The following is a 19,058-nucleotide window of genomic DNA, read 5'->3' on the forward strand; positions in this document are numbered from 1 at the left end:
AAATTGACTGTTTACCGTTTTAAAAATATGGATATTTAGTGGTAATGTGTGGAAAAAATACATTTTTTTAATGGAAAAAGACACAAACTCATCGTTTTCTCGGTTTTGACGATTGGAATGTCCCGGGAAATGTTTAGACTGTGTAAACAATGGTGTAATAATATGAAAACACTTTTATTTTGGTTGAAGCGCATCGATTTTTACTAATTTGTCATCGACTATTTGACAAAAAAGATGGCGACTGGGCTATTTTTCGAATGATGGCACCATGGAAACGATGGAACTTTGAGGAGTAACGTCATGATGTCAGAACGTTCTAACATCAGGACATTAGAACGTGCAGGTGTAAACAGAACAGAGGGCCTGTTCTTCTGTGTGGACAGTTGAGTTTGCTTGCTGTGAATGTTTAAGTGCTTCAGATGTATCCGGAACTCTTATAGGTCCTTTAAGGAATAATTTTCAGAAAATATATTATATTAAAATATTATTAATTAAACCTTTAAGCGTAATTTTGCCTAAAAATATCCAGAATGTGAGTTTTTTATACTTTGTTCCCCCTCAGTTGGCTTCCTCCAGCTTTTAAACAGCGGCATCGCTCGCCCTGTTGCTGAAAGTCCTGAAGACAACCGGATCAACAACGATTCTCCACTCCTCCCTGATTACGAGGACGTTGTTGGTCCAGATGAAGAGTTTGTGCTTCGGGTGGCTGAGCCTGATGAAGAAGGTGAGAGGGACAGCTTATTTTGTATCAAATCACTAATGATTAGGTAGAGTCACTTTTTTTTGGCTGTAATAGCACCTTGTGTCTTGGTGGCTTTTCTACAATGTGTTTGTGATGCATCTGGTGCTGTACAGTATTTACACTCTTATTCCAGCATCAGTCAGGTCATGTGATCACAATAATAGCAGCACAACTGCACTACTACTTTTAAAGGTGGTAGTCGTACCTTGTGTGTGGTGGCTTCTTTACAATGTGTATGCTTAGGCATCAGGCATTTAAGCCTAATTTCTACTTAAAAGTCTTTGTAAACTCTTTGTTCCCCTTCAGGTTTATGGCCTCAAGAGATCATCTACCCACCTCTGATCCTCCTAGTCTATGAGGAAGAGGAGGAAGAGATAAACGTTGTGGGCCTAGATGATGAAAATGTGCCTCAGGTGGCTGTGCCTCAGGGAGCTGTTGGGGACGCAGTTGGTGATGGCAGGAGAGGACAAGAAAATGCCAGAGCTCCTTCTCCTCCACCTCAGCAGCTCCCGCCACCAAACCTTGGGATGGACTGGAGACCACCGGCTCCTGCTGCTGCTATTCCTGCTGACCCTTTTGCTTTCCCCTTTGCTCAACCTTATGCTCCGCCCTTTGTTTTCCCTTATGCTGCTCCTTTTGCTCCCCCTTACGCTCCTCCCTTTGCTTTCCCTTACGCTCCTCTCCACCCTTTTCCTTTCGCCAGTCCTCCAGCTCCTCCTCCCGCTGATGCTGATGAAGGAATGGTTGTGGCTGGTGTGGGTGGAGAGCAGCAGCTTGTGATCCCTCAGCTAGATGCAGAGACCATCGGGCCGCTCTCCTCAGAGCAGTCTTTGGGATTCTTCACCAGTGAGGAAGATGAAGAATCCCCCTCAACTTCTGGCCTCAGCTCCTCCACAAAAAGAAGCAGGGAGGAGAGTGACGAGCAGGCTGCCGCTAAGAGGCCGAGGTGGTCTGACGACAGTGACAGCGACTCAGACTAAGTAAGTAAACCACATGTAAAGCAATAAAAAAAAAGCAAATAGTGTGTTCCCAAAATGTCAAACTGTTCCTTTAAGAGTACATACTAGACATACTAGAGCTAACATGCTTATGATGTTTCTTACAGATCGCTGTCACTAAGAGGCCGAGGTGGTCCAATGAGAGGGATCCTTTCTTACTACCACACCAGAGGTTTCACACCACAGCATCACAGCCTCGGCGTCTGGCGGGGCTGAAGACACCCCAGGTAGCGTCTTGCACCGGGACCTGTTTGGAGCAGCTCTACATGTTGGCACGGTGGCTGGATCGACCTCTCTTTCATCCTGAGGGCTGGTCTCTAAGTCTGTTGGGGCTGTTGACTCCTGAGCCTGAGCTGCTGACATCCACATCATGAGGGGAAAAAGGTGAGCAGCTGACAGATGTTAGTTGTGTTTTCTATTTAAAGTTATTTAATTATTCAAAGGTGATTTGTCTTACTAATGTTTATTTTCATGTTTATTCTTGTTCCAGAGAAGAGAAACATGACTGACCACCAGAGGGAGAGCAGTGGCTATGTTTGAACTAAGTTACCAAGTATGTAAGCTGCACATTAAAGGAATAGTTCAACATCTCGGAAAAAGCAGGTATTTGCTTTCTTGCTGACAGTTAGATTTGAAGATTGATACCATTCTCATGTCTGACAGGACCAGTGATTCCAAGGACAGCCTTTGCGTCTGGCGGGGCTGAGGACACCCCAGGTAGTGTCTTGCACCGGGGCCTGCACCTTGGCACTGTGGCTGGATCGACCTTTGTTTCATCCTGAGGGCCGGTCTTTGCGTCTGGCAGGGCCGGCAAATTCCCAGGTATCCCTTGCGACTGGCGGGGCTGTCGACATCCCGTGCGTGTGGGGTTCCTTCATCTTGGTGACTGGTGACTCCTTCTGGTTGGTCCAGTCTGACTCCACCACCTGAGCTGCTGCCATCACATAAAGGTGAGTTTCTGATAGATATATGCTACTTGTGTTTGTTTTTGTTTTGTTTTTTTGTAAAATTACAGCCAATCAAAGATGATAGTATGTTCCCCAAATGTTGAACTGTTCCTTTAAGGTGACAAAAATTAGGAATGGTGACATAAAGTGCTCACAGGCTAAAGCTAACATGCTAGTAATGTTTCTTACAGCTACCTGTCGCTGAGAGGCCATGGTCGTCTGATGAGAGGGACTTGGGTTTTTCATTGTGGTGGCTGATCAACCTTTCCTTCATCCTGAGGGCCGGTCTTAGCGTCTGGCGGGGCCGACGATTCCCCAGGTAGCCCTTGCGACTGGCGGGGCTGTCGACACCCAATGCATGTGGCCTTCACATCTGACAAGGCAGGTACCTTCAACTTGGTCATGTTTTCAGTAATTCAATAATGACTTGTTTTACTAACCTTTTCTCTCTTTACAGACAAAAAAGTAAGTACAAGTGTCTTTTTATGCATAAAATATCACATAACCAAGAACTGAAAGATGACTTGTTTTACTAACTTTTTTATCCTTCTCTCCTCTTCTGTCCCTCCATCACTGGAGCTGCTGCTGTTGACAAAGGACCAAAAAAGTAAGTACAAGTGTCTTTTTATCCATAAAATATCACATAACCAAGAATTGAAAGATGACATGTTTTACTAACTGTTTTATCCTTCTCTCCCTCCATCACCGGAGCTGCTGCTGTCGACAAAGGACAAAAAAAGTAAGTACAAGTGTCTTTTTATGCATAAAATATCACTTAGACAATAATTGAAAGATTACATGCTTTACTAACTTTTTTATCCTTCTCTCCTCTTCTCTCCCTCCATCACCGGAGCTGCTGCTGTTCACTGAGGATGAAAAAAGTAAGTATAAGTTTCTGATTTGTAAAATAATTGACCTAGAATAGACTTGCATATAAAAATAATTTGTCATTGTCATATAAGTTACCTACATACTCCATACAGCACCTGTTTATACATATAATTCCAAGATGAATCGTTTTACTAACAGTTATTTATATTTCTCTTCTCTTTCATTTCTCCACCATCTGAGCTGCTGCTGTTCATTGAGGACGAAAAAAGTATGAGCTTCTGACTTGTGAAGAAAGTGACTTAGAACAGACTATGACATTAAAACTAGAAAAAGTAACATATGTTATTGTGTCATTTAGCCACATACTGTACATCTTAATAACCCCTTTATATCTTTCTCTCCTCCTCTCTTCTTCCACCACCTGAGCTCCTGCTGTTCACTGTGGACGAAGGTGAGTTACATAGTTATTTAGCTACATAGTGTGCAACACCGGTTTACATATATAATATCAATCATTAGTAATTCAGAGATTGATAAACTGTCTTTTAAAGTGAAAGTGAGTGAAATTAATCTGTTAATGTGTAAACTACCAACATACTCTGTGTAACACCTGTTAAACACGTGCTGTAAAAAAAATAGTTGCGATGACTTAAAATTTCAAGGCATTGCACTGCAATAGATTTTTGAGTTTTGAGCCCAACTCACACTTTTAAGTTATGCAAAAAACTTTAAAAGGTTTTGCTGACCTATAATCTTTAGTTGAGATAATTTATTCCTCTTCTTTAGATAAACTTGAATCTTTGAGTTTTAGAAACTAAAAAAAATGGTCAGAGTGAGCTGGGAATCTGTTTTGTCTTTTTGTTTAGTGCCTGAAAAAATAGTTTTTTACCGAAAATGTTAAAATAAATACAGCATTTTGAGCTTCAAAAATTCAAAGCTTTGAGTTTAAGTTGAATAAAGTAAATTTTCTCAACAAAAGATCAGTAGTTGTTAAAACTTTTCAAAACTTAAGAATATGAGTTGGGCCAAACTCAAAAGTCTATTGCAGTCCATTGCCTCAAAATGTTATGTTTTTTGCAACTTTTTTGTTTTTAGTGTGGCTGTCTTACTAACAGTGTTGTTGTTTTCTCCTCTTCCTCCATCACCTGAGCTGCTGCTGTTCACTGAGGATGAAGAAGGTGAGTGTGAGATTCTGACCTGTAAGTGAGAGAACATGCTTCATTATGTACATTGTTATATATTTCTTAGACATAAAGTCACCTAGAATGCGCTTCTGAAGTAATGTTATTGTTTAAGTACATACTATGTGCTACGCCTGTTTGTCCACATATCACATATGTTGTCCTTCAAAGATGACATGTCTTATTAAACATTTCATATCTTTCTCTCCTCTTCCTCCACCACCTGAGCTGCTGCTGTTCACTGGATGAAAAAAAGTGAGTATGAGTTTCTCACTTAACACAGAAAGTTACCAACAAGAGGTTTAACAAAGAATGAGATGGATGTGATTGTGTTAACCAGCAAAATGTTTTATGCTATGTCCTTTTACACATACATCATCACTTATTAAATAATTCACAGATTTCTTTTGCCTTACTAACCACAACGTTTCTTTCTTTATTCTACCACCTGAGCTGCTGTTTGGACTGACAGGTGAGTTTGAGCTTCTGAATTTTAAAATATGTGACTTAGAATAAGCTCTGATATTAAGACAGAGAATGTAATGTATGTTACTGTACATAGTGTATGCTATGCCATGTATACATACAATATAATATATGTATTTAGTAAGTCAAGGGTGGTATTGGCTGTCTTATTAATCATTTTCTTTGTGTTTCTCTGCTCTTATCTCACTCCACCACCTGAACTCCTGTTGCTCACAAAATATGGGGAAGAAAGGTGAGGCCCAGATAGATGTGCTACTTGTGTTTGTCTGTATACAATTATTTAATCATTCAATGATGATTTATTCATGCATTTCATCTTTTTGCAGACTCAAGGTTCCTGCAGTATATCCCCAGTTTCCTTGAGCTCAAAGAAAGAAAGTTTGTTCCTGACAAGATGAGAAGAATGACTGACCAGCAGAGAAGCAGAAGAATACCAACATGGATACCAACCAGGATACATATTCATGACTTGTGTTTGATGATCACAGGCCAGAACTCCTCCTGAACACCTCAGAGTGGATGTCAGCCAAAACACACAAAGCCAGAATCACAGCAGCACTTTTGAAGCAATCTGCTGAACACTGAAGCACCATCAGCTGATGTTTAATAAATGAAAGCAAAACTCACACATGTGAAATGATCCTGTGTTCTGTGAGATCCTTTACCCTCACTGATGTTGGGTTAATGTGAAGCTTTTTTTTTTTTTTAACAACAAATCACTTTAAGGTCACATTAAATGTGTAGCAGCAGCAACTTTGTCACCAGCAGACTGTTTCTACAAACAGCCACTGTGAGGTATCTGGAGAACTGTGTAAAAGCCACAACTGCTGTTTTGACACTAGTCCAGATTATAGATTTTTTTAAATGAATTTTTATCATTGATCTATAATCAGTCAAGGGTTACAGGAATTTTAGAGATGTAATTTTCATATACAAACATAATTTAAATCTAATGCTTCTGCTACTGTGTTTGATATTTGATAATCAGAGCTGTCACACACAGGACACTCATCAGTGTGATGTTGTACTTGCAGTATTTAGCATCAACTTTTTTGAGTTTGTAAGACAAACAAATTTCCTCCATCACATACAAACAAAAAACATTGGTAAAAACCTATCATCTTGCTGGTGAAACTGAAACAGTCTGTACACATCAGAAAAAATGTTGGATAAATGAGAAATTTTAAAAACACTTTGCTGTTCTCAAATATGATTTGGCATAACACAGAGTTTGCCCTGAGGGTGGTGCCAGAGGAAAGCACATGCTGTTACTAAGATCAAATGGTTCATTTTCTGTACAGGTAAAATAGCAGTCGGCCCTAATGTCAGTTTACTTAATTTACTGAAAATTTAAATAAAACCTCTTTAACATTTTAACTGAAACTAAATGTGGGGGGAAATGACATTAAAGAGAATAGAGGAAGCTGGATGCTCCTGTGGTAAACTTCAGCATGCCGCCTGCACGAGTCTGTAACACTGCAGGCTCTCAACCACTATCCCACAGCTTCTCCGTTTCTGTAAACTATATCTGTTATTTTAAGATCTAATTGCTCAGTCACATCAAGATCCAAGGTGAAACTGACAGAAGGGTGAAGCTGAGAGAAAAAGGCACTACTGCAAATCCATCTGAGTCACAATCGAGGCCATAGATTCTCCACAAACCTCAGTCAGATAAGGGATCAGTAACTCAGACAGACTAGACTATCTTCTTTAATGACACTAAGCCTCTGCCCCTGCACTCTCTCTGCTACTAGGGGACAGATTAGGTGGCAGTTAAACAAGGAGGATGCATTTTGGTCATTTTGCTAACAAGGGGGATGGCAACGCCCCTCAGATTGCCTACTCGATGGATGAAATGTTTGATGCCATATACAATTTTGGCTCAACACTCATGTTTCCCAGACTTACTGTAAGCTGACTTTTCTTCTACCACCACCATGAGGTTGACATTTGTAGTTTTTAAGTGAAATGTCTCCACAACTATTAGATGATTTTCATGCAAAACATTGGTGATCCCCTGACTGTTCCTCTAGTGGCATCATCAGATTGAGATTTATGAAACACTTTATCATTAAATATTTGCAAAACTAATGAGATTCCCTTCAGCCTCAGCTCTACTTTAAGTGCTAATTAGCAAATGTTAGTATAAGAACACACTTAAATGGTGAACATGGTCAACATACCTGCTAAACATCAGTATATTAGCATTCTGATGTTAGCATTTAGCTCAAAGCACCACAGTGCCTAAGCAGCCTCACAGGCCCACCTAGCATGACCATAGACTTTATACAACACCATGATTACTGATGGTTTATGAGACAGAATTAAATTTGTGATTGTTGGTGCTCTACTACTGATTTAAGCCTGAACATAAAGAATTAAAGACAAAAGAATCATTGTTCAAGAGCATTCATTTATTTTCCACAGGTAAAATCAGAAACGGTAAATGTTACAAAATCAGAATTGTGGGATATCAAATATAACCTTACTTTGACTATTTCTAGAGAAATACTAGCAATTTTTGGCACTAACATCTGTGGGTCAAAAATCCACAGAGGACTGCTAAATAAGTAAAACCATATGGATGCATAAGAAACAGGGTGTAATGAATGAAGAAAGCATTTTATCTCCCTAGATTGTCTTCTGTCATACATGATTTCCATTAACATAAACTGACCATTACCTCTCATTTTTGGCCTTATTCTTGAATTTAAAACAATCAAACAACCAAAAAATAAATCAACCAAAATGACTTGCAGCTCTTTGAGGATGTAATGGTCAATACACGGCAGAAGTAAAACTAAGAGTGCTAATAAACCATCTGTGCTTTGAGCTGACTGTTCATATCAGCATGCTAACATGCTCACTGTGACAATTAGGGATGTTAAGGATTTATCATTGATTTATTAATCACACTTCGAATTTTAGTGCTTAAAGATTTATTAACTGACTGTCATTTTTGCAGACCATTCCTCCAGACACACACCAGTTTTCTCACGGTCTGGCTGGTCTAGAAATTGGTTGGTTGGTTAGTCCAGAAATGGCAGTAACTCTTCCCCATTTGACAGCGGTTTGTTTGCTGGAGTCATTTTTTTTTTAATAAGAACAGAAGGACAAGAGCAGCAATTTCAAGCAAGAATCTTATTGCTTCATTTTTCTCTTCATTTAACTGTTTGTGCTTCATAAAGACATGCCTTTTGTACCTTCATAATCATTAAAGATTGTTTATTTATTGCTAATCAGGTCAACAACTGGTTTAGGTAAATGCACAAAATTTGCAACCCTAGTGACAATGCTAACATGCTAATATTTAGCATATTTGCATGTTTATTAGCAAGTTGGCATGTTAATATTTTCTAATTATGACTAAACATAAAGTACAGCTGAGGCTGCTCAGAATATCATTACTTTTGCAGGTATTTGATCATAAACGTAAGTATTGGACAAATTCTAATGCTGACCTGATGATGGCGCTAGAGGAAAAATAAAAGGATCACCAAAGTTTTTCAAAATCACCCTGAGGGGGAAACTGCGACCAAATTTCAGGGCAATCTAGTTAGATAGATATTTATCTTAAAACAAAAATGTGAACCTGGTGGTGGCACCAAAATCAATAATATGCATCCCCTGGGGACCATGAATGTCTATAACAAAATTCACAGCATTGGTAGAACCACACTGTTAGCATGGCCACAAAATTAAATTCCCAACCTGCACATGTATGCACTATAATTGCCCTGCTGGGTGCCAAGTGTGTGTACAACTGGGCACACTACACTCTCCCACTCCACACCATCTCCATCTTCTGCACGTGGGCCTTGGAGGATTTAGAGAAGGTGCTTTTAACTACGTTGAGAGGAGTTGCTTTGCCACTGAGGTAGACCTTATTGAGACAGGTAGGAAGCCATGACTGCACCTCCCCTTCCTCTACACCTCCTGCTCCATCTTTCTTAGAGAGGGTACATGAGTAGGCAAAGATGTATCCTGTCATGAAGGCATCAAACCCCGCCCGGTGTGTTCCTGTGTCATTATTCTTCTTCTGATCATCAGTCTTACATGGGTTGATAAACTTTTCTCCCCCTCCATCTTCTGTTCTGCTTTCTACACCATCGTCTGTGTTGGTTTTTGTGTTTGTGTCGTCATCAGTCTTGGTGGTTGTCACAGATTTTCTGAGGTCTGTGTTGTCCTCACACACTCCATTCCCCTCGCCGTCTGTTTTCATGTTGTCTCTCTCATTCTGGTGGGTGTTTCCGTCACTGTCCATTAGAGGTTTTAGGCATGGCTCGGCCACTTTCTGTTCGTCTGGTGTTTCATCTGCATCCACCTCCATGTGTGGCATTTTATTTTCAGGGGCACCATCAAAGATGGATGACTCCTCTGCAGCCATGCCTCCTCCTCTTTTCTTTTCTCTGTGTCTCTTCCTCTTTCTCCTCTTGTCACCCATGCCTTTCTCGTCCTGGAGGATGATCATGTCAGTGTCATGGGATAATGGACACTGGCTGCCATTTGGACACCAGCCAAATGCCTGTCAGACAAACAAAAAAAAAACATTAGTTGAGGTACTGAAACCTTATTTCAAGCACTTAATTTCTTTATGTCAATTCAGCTTGAGAATTTGAGTAAAACTGAAAGATTCCTCTGCTTAAAAAAGGGGGAATAAGGTGAAAACTCACAGAGAAGCGTTGGCAGATGTCAGTCTGTCCCTCAGAAGAGCCCACAGCTGGACACACTCTGTAGTCCACATAGCTGGACATGTGACCGGCATACTGGCAGAACTCTACATGAACATTAGGCCCGGTACCTCCAGAGGTCACACTGCGACTGTTGTCCAGCTTACTGCATGGAGGAGGAGGTAACATGAGGGATCAGAGATTATAGCTGATTAAATCATACAATTTAAAACATCAACACAATGATACAAGCACAATTATGAACTCTGAGCTGTCCTGATATAGAAAATAACAGAGGAAACACCTTTCTGCTCTGCTCTTTACTTCAGCCACATCAATCATTTTCTGTACACTGTATATGTCACTCAGGGGGAAATCTCACACTCACTTTCTACATTTTAGCAGTGCAGTTTAAGTGTTTCGACTATGTTATTAATAACTAACAGAAACATTATGCGCAATAGTGGACCTTCCACCTCCTCTCAAACACACATGCTGGAATTTTTGCCATTATTAAGACAGGAACTGTGGACTTCTTTCCTACACAGTGCAGCCAAACACTAGGTTAAAAAAGACAGTAAAGACCTATAGACCTATATATTGTTGAAAATCTCTGTAAAGATGTTTGTGTATGTTTATGTGTGAGACAAAGAAATAGAGAGGCCACTCTGACAGCAGCTGCTTCTAGACATCATCTGCACAGTACTAACAGCCTACATTTGGTAATAAATGATAGGACTGTATATTGGCAAGAACCTGGCAATATCTGGGGGGACCATGACTCTGTGATATCTGAGGCTCAATGATCATGAATGATAATTATTATTCTTTTGGTAAGGATGAGTGTGTATAAGCTACTCTGTTCAGTTTTTAAAAGAAAAAATGTCAAGCTTATAATAGAAAATAGACAGTTACCATAGGTTGAAGCTCTAAGAATGGAAACAATTATAAGTGACGTTAATTTTTGATAATAAGGCTTGGAATGAATCATTGGTATGTGTGATGGTTGGGGAATCTCAGATGTTCTTAGATAGAAGTACAAACCATTTCTTATAGGCGTACTCCAGATAAGAGGCTGTGAGCCGTAGTTCAAATTCAGTGACATATTTTGTGTCATAGATGCCAGCAGGAAACATCTCTGATAGGTCGGCTGTGAAGGTGGCCAAACGCTCAGGCAGATGAGCATAAAAACACTGGTGGAAAAACACAAAATCAATGGCATTAAAAAAGGCAGTCATTCAATGCTGTGAGAAAGATATGCCGTACAACAAATTATATGAAGCCTTTTAACTACTATATAATACATGAAACCCAAAACATCAAAAACAGACAAAGAATGACACTGAACAGCAAACCCAAACACATGGTGGTACCTGGTAAAGGAAGGCCATGTCAATGAGGCCGTTGTGGAGCACCAGCGGTTTCTTAGCACGCAGCAGTTCAGTGAATAAGGTCCGAATGTGGACTCCACGGTCGTCTGATCCTCCCTTACAATGAAGGTAGAGAGAAAAAAGACAGCTAGAAATCAAATAATAACATCTTCTATGTTATATGGATCTGGCATCATAACACTGCCACAGTGTTCAGGTCTGTCTGCTTGTGTCTTGTCCTATATCAGGGACATTTGAGCTAGCCTGGGGGACACTTTTGGAAAATAACAGGAGGCCAGTGCCAATTAATAAATATAACAACACAATTAATCAGATAAAATGAATAAACAATAAAACAATAAATCATCTTTCTTTGAAATTCTTTGTTTTCAAATCAACGTTACTTATTAACTTGGTGTAAGGACTGACAGATAAATTGTAGGCCGTGAGTTGAGGATCACTATCCTATAACAGATGTCCACAGTCCAGTCATGATTCGTGCATCTTAGCATGAATGAAGTAGAGAAATGCCAATTCTTATTCATCTGCATTATTTCATATTAATAAACAAAAAAAGAATGATCAAAATAATGTGGATAAGCACCAATTTAGAAATTATATACTCAAGGGATGTAAATGTAGTACAATGCGCATTTTCAAGGGACACACCACTGACATGGGTCTGCATATGTAAAAGTTGTCCCAGTGGAAGCAGTGTTAAATTACCTCAAGCAATGTCACTTAAGTCAGCTGAGGACTGAAGACTAAAAGTTTGACAATGAAAAACAGAGTGTCTCTGTTGCCCACTCCTCTGCTTCAGGCTAGCCTAGATTACATTAGTACTACTACGCTACTAACACACACACACACACACACACACACACACACACACACACACACACACACCAATGGAATGAATAAGAATTGTAGATTAAAAAAGATGACATGAAAGATGCATTATAGGACAGAGGGGCATAACAGATGGGTACAAACACAAAAAGGACATAGTGTGTTCATGAAAAGACTCAGAACAGACTGCACAACACAGAAGAGCATCTATCTTCACCTTATTATTGCCCTTGCAGTACGGGATTCCACATGCATACTGCTTGTTAAAGTCAAATCCATGCTGTACCAGAAACTGGACAGACTGGGGTTCTATGATGTACTCCTCTGAACACAGCAGGGTGAGGTTATACACCTGGACCAGGTATGTGTCCGCAGCCTTGGATAAAAGAGAGAAGGAATAAACTTCACAGACAAAACAGATGTGCTATATCTGAAGTCTGCAGAGAATCTCTTAGAATAAGAGACATTCAATGTGATGGTGGTGAGAGTAACAAATCATGGACACAAATCATTTAAGTATGTGTGAGAAATATCTGATTGACATTCTTCTACCAGTGTTTGTCATGCTCATCAGAAATATATAATACTCATGAGATAAATGGTAAAAGGTATATGGACACTCTTATTCACAAGTGGAGGGGGAATCATCTTACCTTGTTGTCCAGTTTTTTGTAACAGGCAATTCCCAAAGAGAGGATGGAGCGGGAGCGAGCTGCATGGCATATGGCTTTGTATCTATCCTCTATAGATCTGAAACATGACAGTGATGGTCAGGGCGAAATTACAGAAACACAAACACTAATAAAGGGCAATGACAGATGGCATGATGGCCCTGAATCAAAACCCACACATTTTGCACCTTTGACTTCTTACATAACAACCTGTTGATAATATTTCAGTTAAGAGTGTGTTTAAAAAAAAGACTAATGTTTTCACTCACTCAGCCAGCAAGGACTTCCTGTTTCCAAGACCGCTCAGCTCCTAAAACAACACAGGGACCAGTTACAAAACATAGGTGTGGCTGGGTAATATATCAATATTACATTGATACTGTGATATGAAACTAGATACAATAAATTTTGGACATCATTATAATGTGACCTGGCATAAGTTTTGTATTTTTGTATTTTGTTTTAAAGGCTGTATTACAGTGAAGTGCTCTTTTTTTTAACTTACCAGACTAACTGTTCAAGATGTTTTATTTGCCTTCACCCACTTAGTCATTAAATCCACATTACTGATGATATGTAATAAAAATCCCATTGTGTTAACATTTTGTGAAAGCCTCAAAAGTAATACCTACAATACTGTGGCAATATTGATATCAAGGTATTTGATAAAAAGTGTATATGTGATGACATCCTGAGGTTGGACCTGCCTAATTTTGAATTCTATGAGTGTATGAGGCAGTAATAAGCGACTGTGTTATAGACCCCTTCACAGCAGCCATTTTGACGTGAAACAGTAGTGTAAACACAGGTGTTACCAGTGATACTGATTAAGGTTCTGTTCCATTCAGGTTAAAGTGAGTCAGAGTGCTGCTGTTGGCTCAATGGACATGAGCTGCTACAGTAAATGCAACGGGACTTTAATTACTATCATTGGTAACACCTGTGTCTATGGAGGAAGAAAATGTGGAATGTGTTGGGGAGAGAAAAAGGAGGGGGAAAAAAAATCATCTTAAAGTAATAAAAAATGTATATGTTGCAACAAAACAATAATAATATTAATTACATAATTATTACCACAATTGAACTCAGGAGCACACTCGCTGGACAGACACACACTCAGCTACACTTACCGTATCCAGTGCAATGAAGGAAGATGTTTTAATGGCCAATACCATAGCAGGCCAAAGCTCTTTGAAATTATCATTCTGTACATCAATGACTGGAACTACCAGAGAAGATGCCATGTTTGATGTCTGTCTCAACCTAAATGTGTAGAAAGCAGCTTTGAAACGTTTTCTGCAGTTACCGACGGCTACCAGGAAGCTAAGCTAACTTAGCTAACCACCTTGCAATTGTTTTCATCATCAGCCGCTTTCGCGGAGCCCTTGCTTGTCGTCTGCTCGTTTGTTATCTTCACACACTCGGTAACTATATAAGTTATATGTTCATTAGCACATATTCGGTCTACAGCTCCGCCGTAAACATTTCAACGTGCTTCTCGGGGTCCTGTGACAAACCCCTAGTAGCTGGACTATTGCCTGAGCAAAAATAAAAGGCGTTTTCCACTAAATGCACTCGCGAAATTTCACAATTAAGTAATATATAATTCTCATATTATATTATTATATATTGTGCACAGTTTGTTTTAAATTTCCTTCTGTGTGTGAGGCTTTGCTTTTGGGTAAACTTTTTCACGCAGGCGATTACAATAGACGCAGATAAACAATACGTCACCGTACTTAACTGTCGAGGTGAAGTGCGCCATTTTGGCTCAAACAAAGTCAGAAACATTTTATCTCTGATAAAGTATTTTAAATTGTATATATAAAATCGGATGTAAAAGTCTAGAGGACGACACTTGGGTTTCCTCGAGTTAACATTTTAATGCTAATGTAACTTTTCCTTGTCTTTACATCACGTCATACTTGGCTGAAAGTAATGATTAAAATCCCCAGCTGAGCTCCTTTGCCAGCCGAGCTATCCTGACATTTGCTAAATTTAGCTTTGCTGTGCGTTTTAAGTGCTGCGATGGGTGGCTGCTCCGCTCCAAACTGCTCTAATTCAACCAGCATAGGTAAACAGCTTTTCAGGTTCCCCAAAGACCCTGTCCGTAAGAAGAAATGGCTGGTGAACTGTCGACGGGACTTCGAGCCAACTCCTCACTCCAGACTGTGTCAGGTAAGTTTACATACAAGCACCCATGAAAAGATGATGCATCAGTCCAAAAGAAGAAGACCAAAGTTAAAATGAACAGGGCAACGCATCCAAAAAGTGAGGAGTTTTATTAATTTTTATGAGAAATTATCCGCTTGGGTTAATAATATTAAAGGGATAGTTCAGCCAAAAATGAAAAATTTAGTAATTATCCCTTTAACATAAGCCAAGATAAACTGTATTGATCCCACAAACACTCCCTTTCCTATGCCACATTTGAGCTTTGCATTCACTGTATATATGTTACTGTTTCTTGTGCTGAGGTATATCATTAGTTGGATAAAATGTATTGTTGTTCCTGTCTTTTTTTCCTGAAGGACCATTTTGAGCAGAGCCAGTTTGAGGAGATAGCGAGGTCTCCAGCTGGGGGAAAGAAGCTGAAGCCCAATGCCATCCCCACTCTGTTCACTATTGGAGACCCTCCTTATCCTGCAGTCACTACTCCATTTATCCTGCTGCCCATGAAACCTGAACCAGGTATAACGTGTTGTCTTTGGCAGATGGGGATACCTGTGTCCAGTGTGTTATAAGGTTTCTGTAGTTCCTGTAACCTGAGAAACAGGCACTTGTGGTCAGGCACAGTTGGAGTAGACCCCGATCATGCAGCCCTAAACTGGAAAAATGTGCATACAGCATTCACATAGAACCAAGCATCTCTGACTGTCACTTGTATCAATATTTGGACTAGGGATAGAAGTCTCTTAATTTTTTCAATTGTCACTGTGATTTTATCATTTGTCTAAAACAGAACTACAACTTAAATGTTGAATAATTATTGTTGTTTTTAAAAATTGAATGATTTTATGTAATATGAAAACTTGAGCTGCTCAGCATCATACGACACACAGAGTTACCAGGTGCTCTGTCATTGTGTAATTGTTTAATTGTACTTGTAAAATGCACCGGATTCCAGCCAGGAAAGCAAGTACTAGTTAAACGTTCCTCTGTGTGTGTAGTGGAGAAGGAGCTGAATTTTGGGGACCATGGCTATGCCAGACGCACACCTCTTCCTGGCCTGGAGGAAGAGGATGCAGACAGGACTGGCGAAGACCAGCAGCCCTGCACACAGTGTCAACTCCTCAAGAAACAGCTGGAGCAGGAGATACAGCACACTGCACGACTACAGAAGGAGGTAGGAAGGCTGCTGTTGTTTCTTTCAACAAATGACTCAACAACAACAAATTATATACTTTCCTGCTGTTTTTTTTTCTTTGAAGGAGCAGTGTGCTGTATTTTAAATGAAAAAAAAGGCTTTGTTGTCTTTCAACAGTAGTAGCCAACACGCTGGGATGAATGGGCACAATGTTTTGAACACAGAAAAATAAATTAGTGTATAATATTCGCAACAAGGCCCAAATAATTAATCATTTGTTGTAGACAGTTTCACAAAGTTTCTTCTAACTCAGCAGCTTACAAAATTGTGCATTTTTTTCAGGAAGTGTGGGGACTTTCTCCTTGGGCAACAAAGAAGTAGCCTATATTGGTTACTGCATTAGTACAATTTGACATGATAACCATCAATAAAATGTTGTCATCTTTCATAAATTGTAGAAGTGTAAACATTGAAATGACTTAAAACAGGCTCCTCAAACAGCTGCAAAATGTTGGCAGGTAAGACACACATAAGATAGGAGTTGCTACAATGATGCTGCTACTGACAGTGATTTTTACAAAGAGTAAAACAACTTAATGAATTGCATTTAATACCAAATTTATTCTCAAACTGTGGCGATATTACAGTTACAAGTGTGTTCGCAAACTTTGTGGGCAGATGCCATTTTAAGGTAGACAAATTGAGAATCAGTTAAGAAATCATAAGTATGAATGTTTAATGAATAGACTTAATAAACCGTCTTCTTCTCCGTCTCTCTCAGGCTGAGGAGATGAAGAAACGCCTGTATCGGCTCGACCGGATCGAGAAGGGTCTCCAGAACTTCCTGTACGAGGACCAGATTCGCGCCCTGTCCCTCACCAGACGCTCCCGCCGTGCCGTCTGGTCCCCAGAGACCATCATGAAGGCCCGAAAGATCCGCTGTGCAGTCGGCACAAAAGGCTATGAATACTTGAGAGAGCTGGGATACCCTCTGCCCTCCTACCGGACTCTGTGCAACCGCCTGGAGACTAAGATCATGGTGACGACTGACATGAGCTGTGAGGAGCTAGCAGAGCTGGGCCTGGGGCTCATGGCCCCCTGTGACAGTCCCACAGAAGGTGTTGGGGACAATGATGAAGAGGAACTGATAGGTGTTTTGTCCTGATCGTAGGATTCCGCATTAAACACTGACTCTAACCAAGGAAAGAATTATAGCTGTGTTAAACATCTGCAGATGCCACTTATCTCATCTATGAAAGATCCGAACATCAATATAAATGTATGCTGAGTTGACACATTTGAATTGTCACCTGGTTGTGCTTGTGATCTGCACCACAGAAACATGGCTTTGCTCGACTGACGTGCGATGCTGCGGCTGGCTGTTAGGTTTATGCTTAAGGCGTTTCTCACTGCGAAGATGCTGAGCGACAATATGTGCTGCGACATGTCAGGTGTAGTCTGTGACAAAGTAGACTACCACTGAGAGTGTGAGGTTGTGTGGAAAGTATAGATAATTTGCACAAAGCCTGTTGATTTTGCTGCTTGAGTTCACAGCCGATTGTTCCACTGACTGTGTTTACATGCACAATAAAACCCTGGGAGTACTCAGGATATTCAAATGTTTGAAATAGGCTTAAGCGGTATCAAGGTATTATGGTATACCAGGGTATTAAGAAATCCTGATGGCATGATTTTCAGTACAGTCAAAATACAGATGCTGCTCTTTCTGTTAAACTGACAGAGATTCTGTGTGCATTGTAGTGTGCAGCACACACCACCAGAGGTCAGTCTCTACTTATGATTAGGGCAGTGCAGCTGGGCTGAGAAACATGGCGTCTGGGGGATAAAGTTATAACAAAGGGTAGTAAAAAAAAGAAAAATACCTCTGCTACTGTTTACGAGTATTTTGGGTTTAGGCCTATTGATAAAAGTAGCCAGCAAAAACTGCAGACCACAGTGCGTGTACAACAGCTGCAGGAGCATGAGAAAGCAAGTTGCAGACTTATTATTATACTGTCTGTGGTGGCAGAGAGTGAGGGTGAGTGTGCACTGAGCAGAGGAAACGTGACGTCGTCAGTCTGGTTGTAAATGTGCAGTTAAGGTTTGAGTTGGTCAGTGAATAAAAGCTGCAGCTTCTCGAGACCAAAGCAAAGCTCCTGAGTGTGTGTCGTTTCACAACTGCAGGAAGAATGTTGTAATGTAATAATCATGTCCGCTTCCATTGAGGGAGTATATCTGCAGTGGAGGTGACTTGTTTTACACAAATACCATCATAATAGGGCTGGAATGGAGCTTTGTATTGGCAAGGATCTGGCAATATGATATGTATCATGACACAGGGTTTACAATTCAATATATTGTGATTCTGTAAACAAGGTGGTATATTGCTTTTTTTATTCTTTATTTTTCATTAATTTTAGGAAAACTGTCATAGTATAAAGAACACACCACCATTGCATAAAATCTGATTTTAAATAATCAACTTTTTTGCAATCAGAACAGTGAAGATAGATACTGTTATCTAGTAAAATGTGGGGTTTAAACACCACACAAAATGAACCACTGCCACAATTCTTTGCATGGATCACAAGTGTTTTTAAGAATCAGTACAGTATCACAAAGCATAATATGTGTATCAGTATTTTCTTACACCCATAAATACTATATACCCCAGTAAAATATCAGGAAAATATATATATATGTATATATAAAAGATACCGTCCAAGCCTAGTATGAAATATAAGATCAGATAAACACCATATCTAGCGTTAGGTAACTTGAGTGTTCGGATATTCAGAAGACTTGGTGGCATGTAAATACCTGACACTATAAACTGTTTCTTGTACATTATGCAAGCTTTATTTTTGTTAAAATTCACCCAGAATATTCATCATTTATTGGTGTGTGTAAACATGTAGCACACAGCTGAGATATAAGTGAGTGTAATAATATAAACCTTATATAACAGCTATAGCACTTTTCAAAAACAAGTTAGATTGTTTTACA

General features: G+C 39.8%; 3 protein-coding genes across 3 annotated transcripts; 2 read left to right on the forward strand and 1 right to left on the reverse strand.

Moving 5' to 3' along the window:
- Nucleotides 1-835: 835 nt before the first annotated feature.
- LOC146318252 (uncharacterized) lies at nt 836-2,225 on the forward strand. Its single transcript, XM_084732404.1, has 2 exons — nt 836-854; nt 1,049-2,225. The coding sequence occupies exons 1-2, from the start codon at nt 836-838 to the stop codon at nt 1,720-1,722; spliced, it is 693 nt and encodes a 230-aa protein (XP_084588530.1). The 3' UTR covers nt 1,723-2,225.
- Nucleotides 2,226-7,520: 5,295 nt separating this feature from the next.
- Nucleotides 7,521-14,250, reverse strand: toe1 (target of EGR1, exonuclease). The gene is made up of 8 exons (XM_084732863.1): nt 13,876-14,250; nt 13,015-13,055; nt 12,728-12,824; nt 12,292-12,450; nt 11,229-11,342; nt 10,900-11,048; nt 9,859-10,021; nt 7,521-9,710 (listed from the first exon to the last, which is right to left on the reverse strand). The coding sequence occupies exons 1-8, from the start codon at nt 13,987-13,989 to the stop codon at nt 8,958-8,960; spliced, it is 1,590 nt and encodes a 529-aa protein (XP_084588989.1). The 5' UTR covers nt 13,990-14,250; the 3' UTR covers nt 7,521-8,957.
- Nucleotides 14,251-14,456: 206 nt separating this feature from the next.
- On the forward strand, nt 14,457-17,671 carry LOC146318254 (uncharacterized). The gene is made up of 4 exons (XM_084732369.1): nt 14,457-14,923; nt 15,277-15,436; nt 15,916-16,091; nt 16,834-17,671. The coding sequence occupies exons 1-4, from the start codon at nt 14,774-14,776 to the stop codon at nt 17,215-17,217; spliced, it is 870 nt and encodes a 289-aa protein (XP_084588495.1). The 5' UTR covers nt 14,457-14,773; the 3' UTR covers nt 17,218-17,671.
- The last annotated feature ends 1,387 nt before the right edge of the window (nt 17,672-19,058 follow it).

Source organism: Lutjanus erythropterus, chromosome 12 (assembly GCF_056507025.1).
Source record: "Lutjanus erythropterus isolate fLutEry1 chromosome 12, fLutEry1.hap2, whole genome shotgun sequence".
Taxonomy (NCBI): domain Eukaryota; kingdom Metazoa; phylum Chordata; class Actinopteri; order Lutjaniformes; family Lutjanidae; genus Lutjanus; species Lutjanus erythropterus.

Coding starts and splice junctions, on each gene's coding strand:
- LOC146318254 (XM_084732369.1), top strand. CDS start 14,774: ATGGGTGGCTGCTCCGCTCCAAACTGCTCTAATTCAACCAGCATAGGT. Junction 15,437..15,915: donor GCCCATGAAACCTGAACCAG/GTATAACGTGTT, acceptor CTGTGTGTGTAG/TGGAGAAGGAGCTGAATTTT. Junction 16,092..16,833: donor CTGCACGACTACAGAAGGAG/GTAGGAAGGCTG, acceptor CGTCTCTCTCAG/GCTGAGGAGATGAAGAAACG.
- toe1 (XM_084732863.1), bottom strand. CDS start 13,989: ATGGCATCTTCTCTGGTAGTTCCAGTCATTGATGTACAGAATGATAAT. Junction 13,056..13,875: donor CCTTCATTGCACTGGATACG/GTAAGTGTAGCT, acceptor GTGTTGTTTTAG/GAGCTGAGCGGTCTTGGAAA. Junction 11,343..12,291: donor ACTGCAAGGGCAATAATAAG/GTGAAGATAGAT, acceptor CTTCATTGTAAG/GGAGGATCAGACGACCGTGG.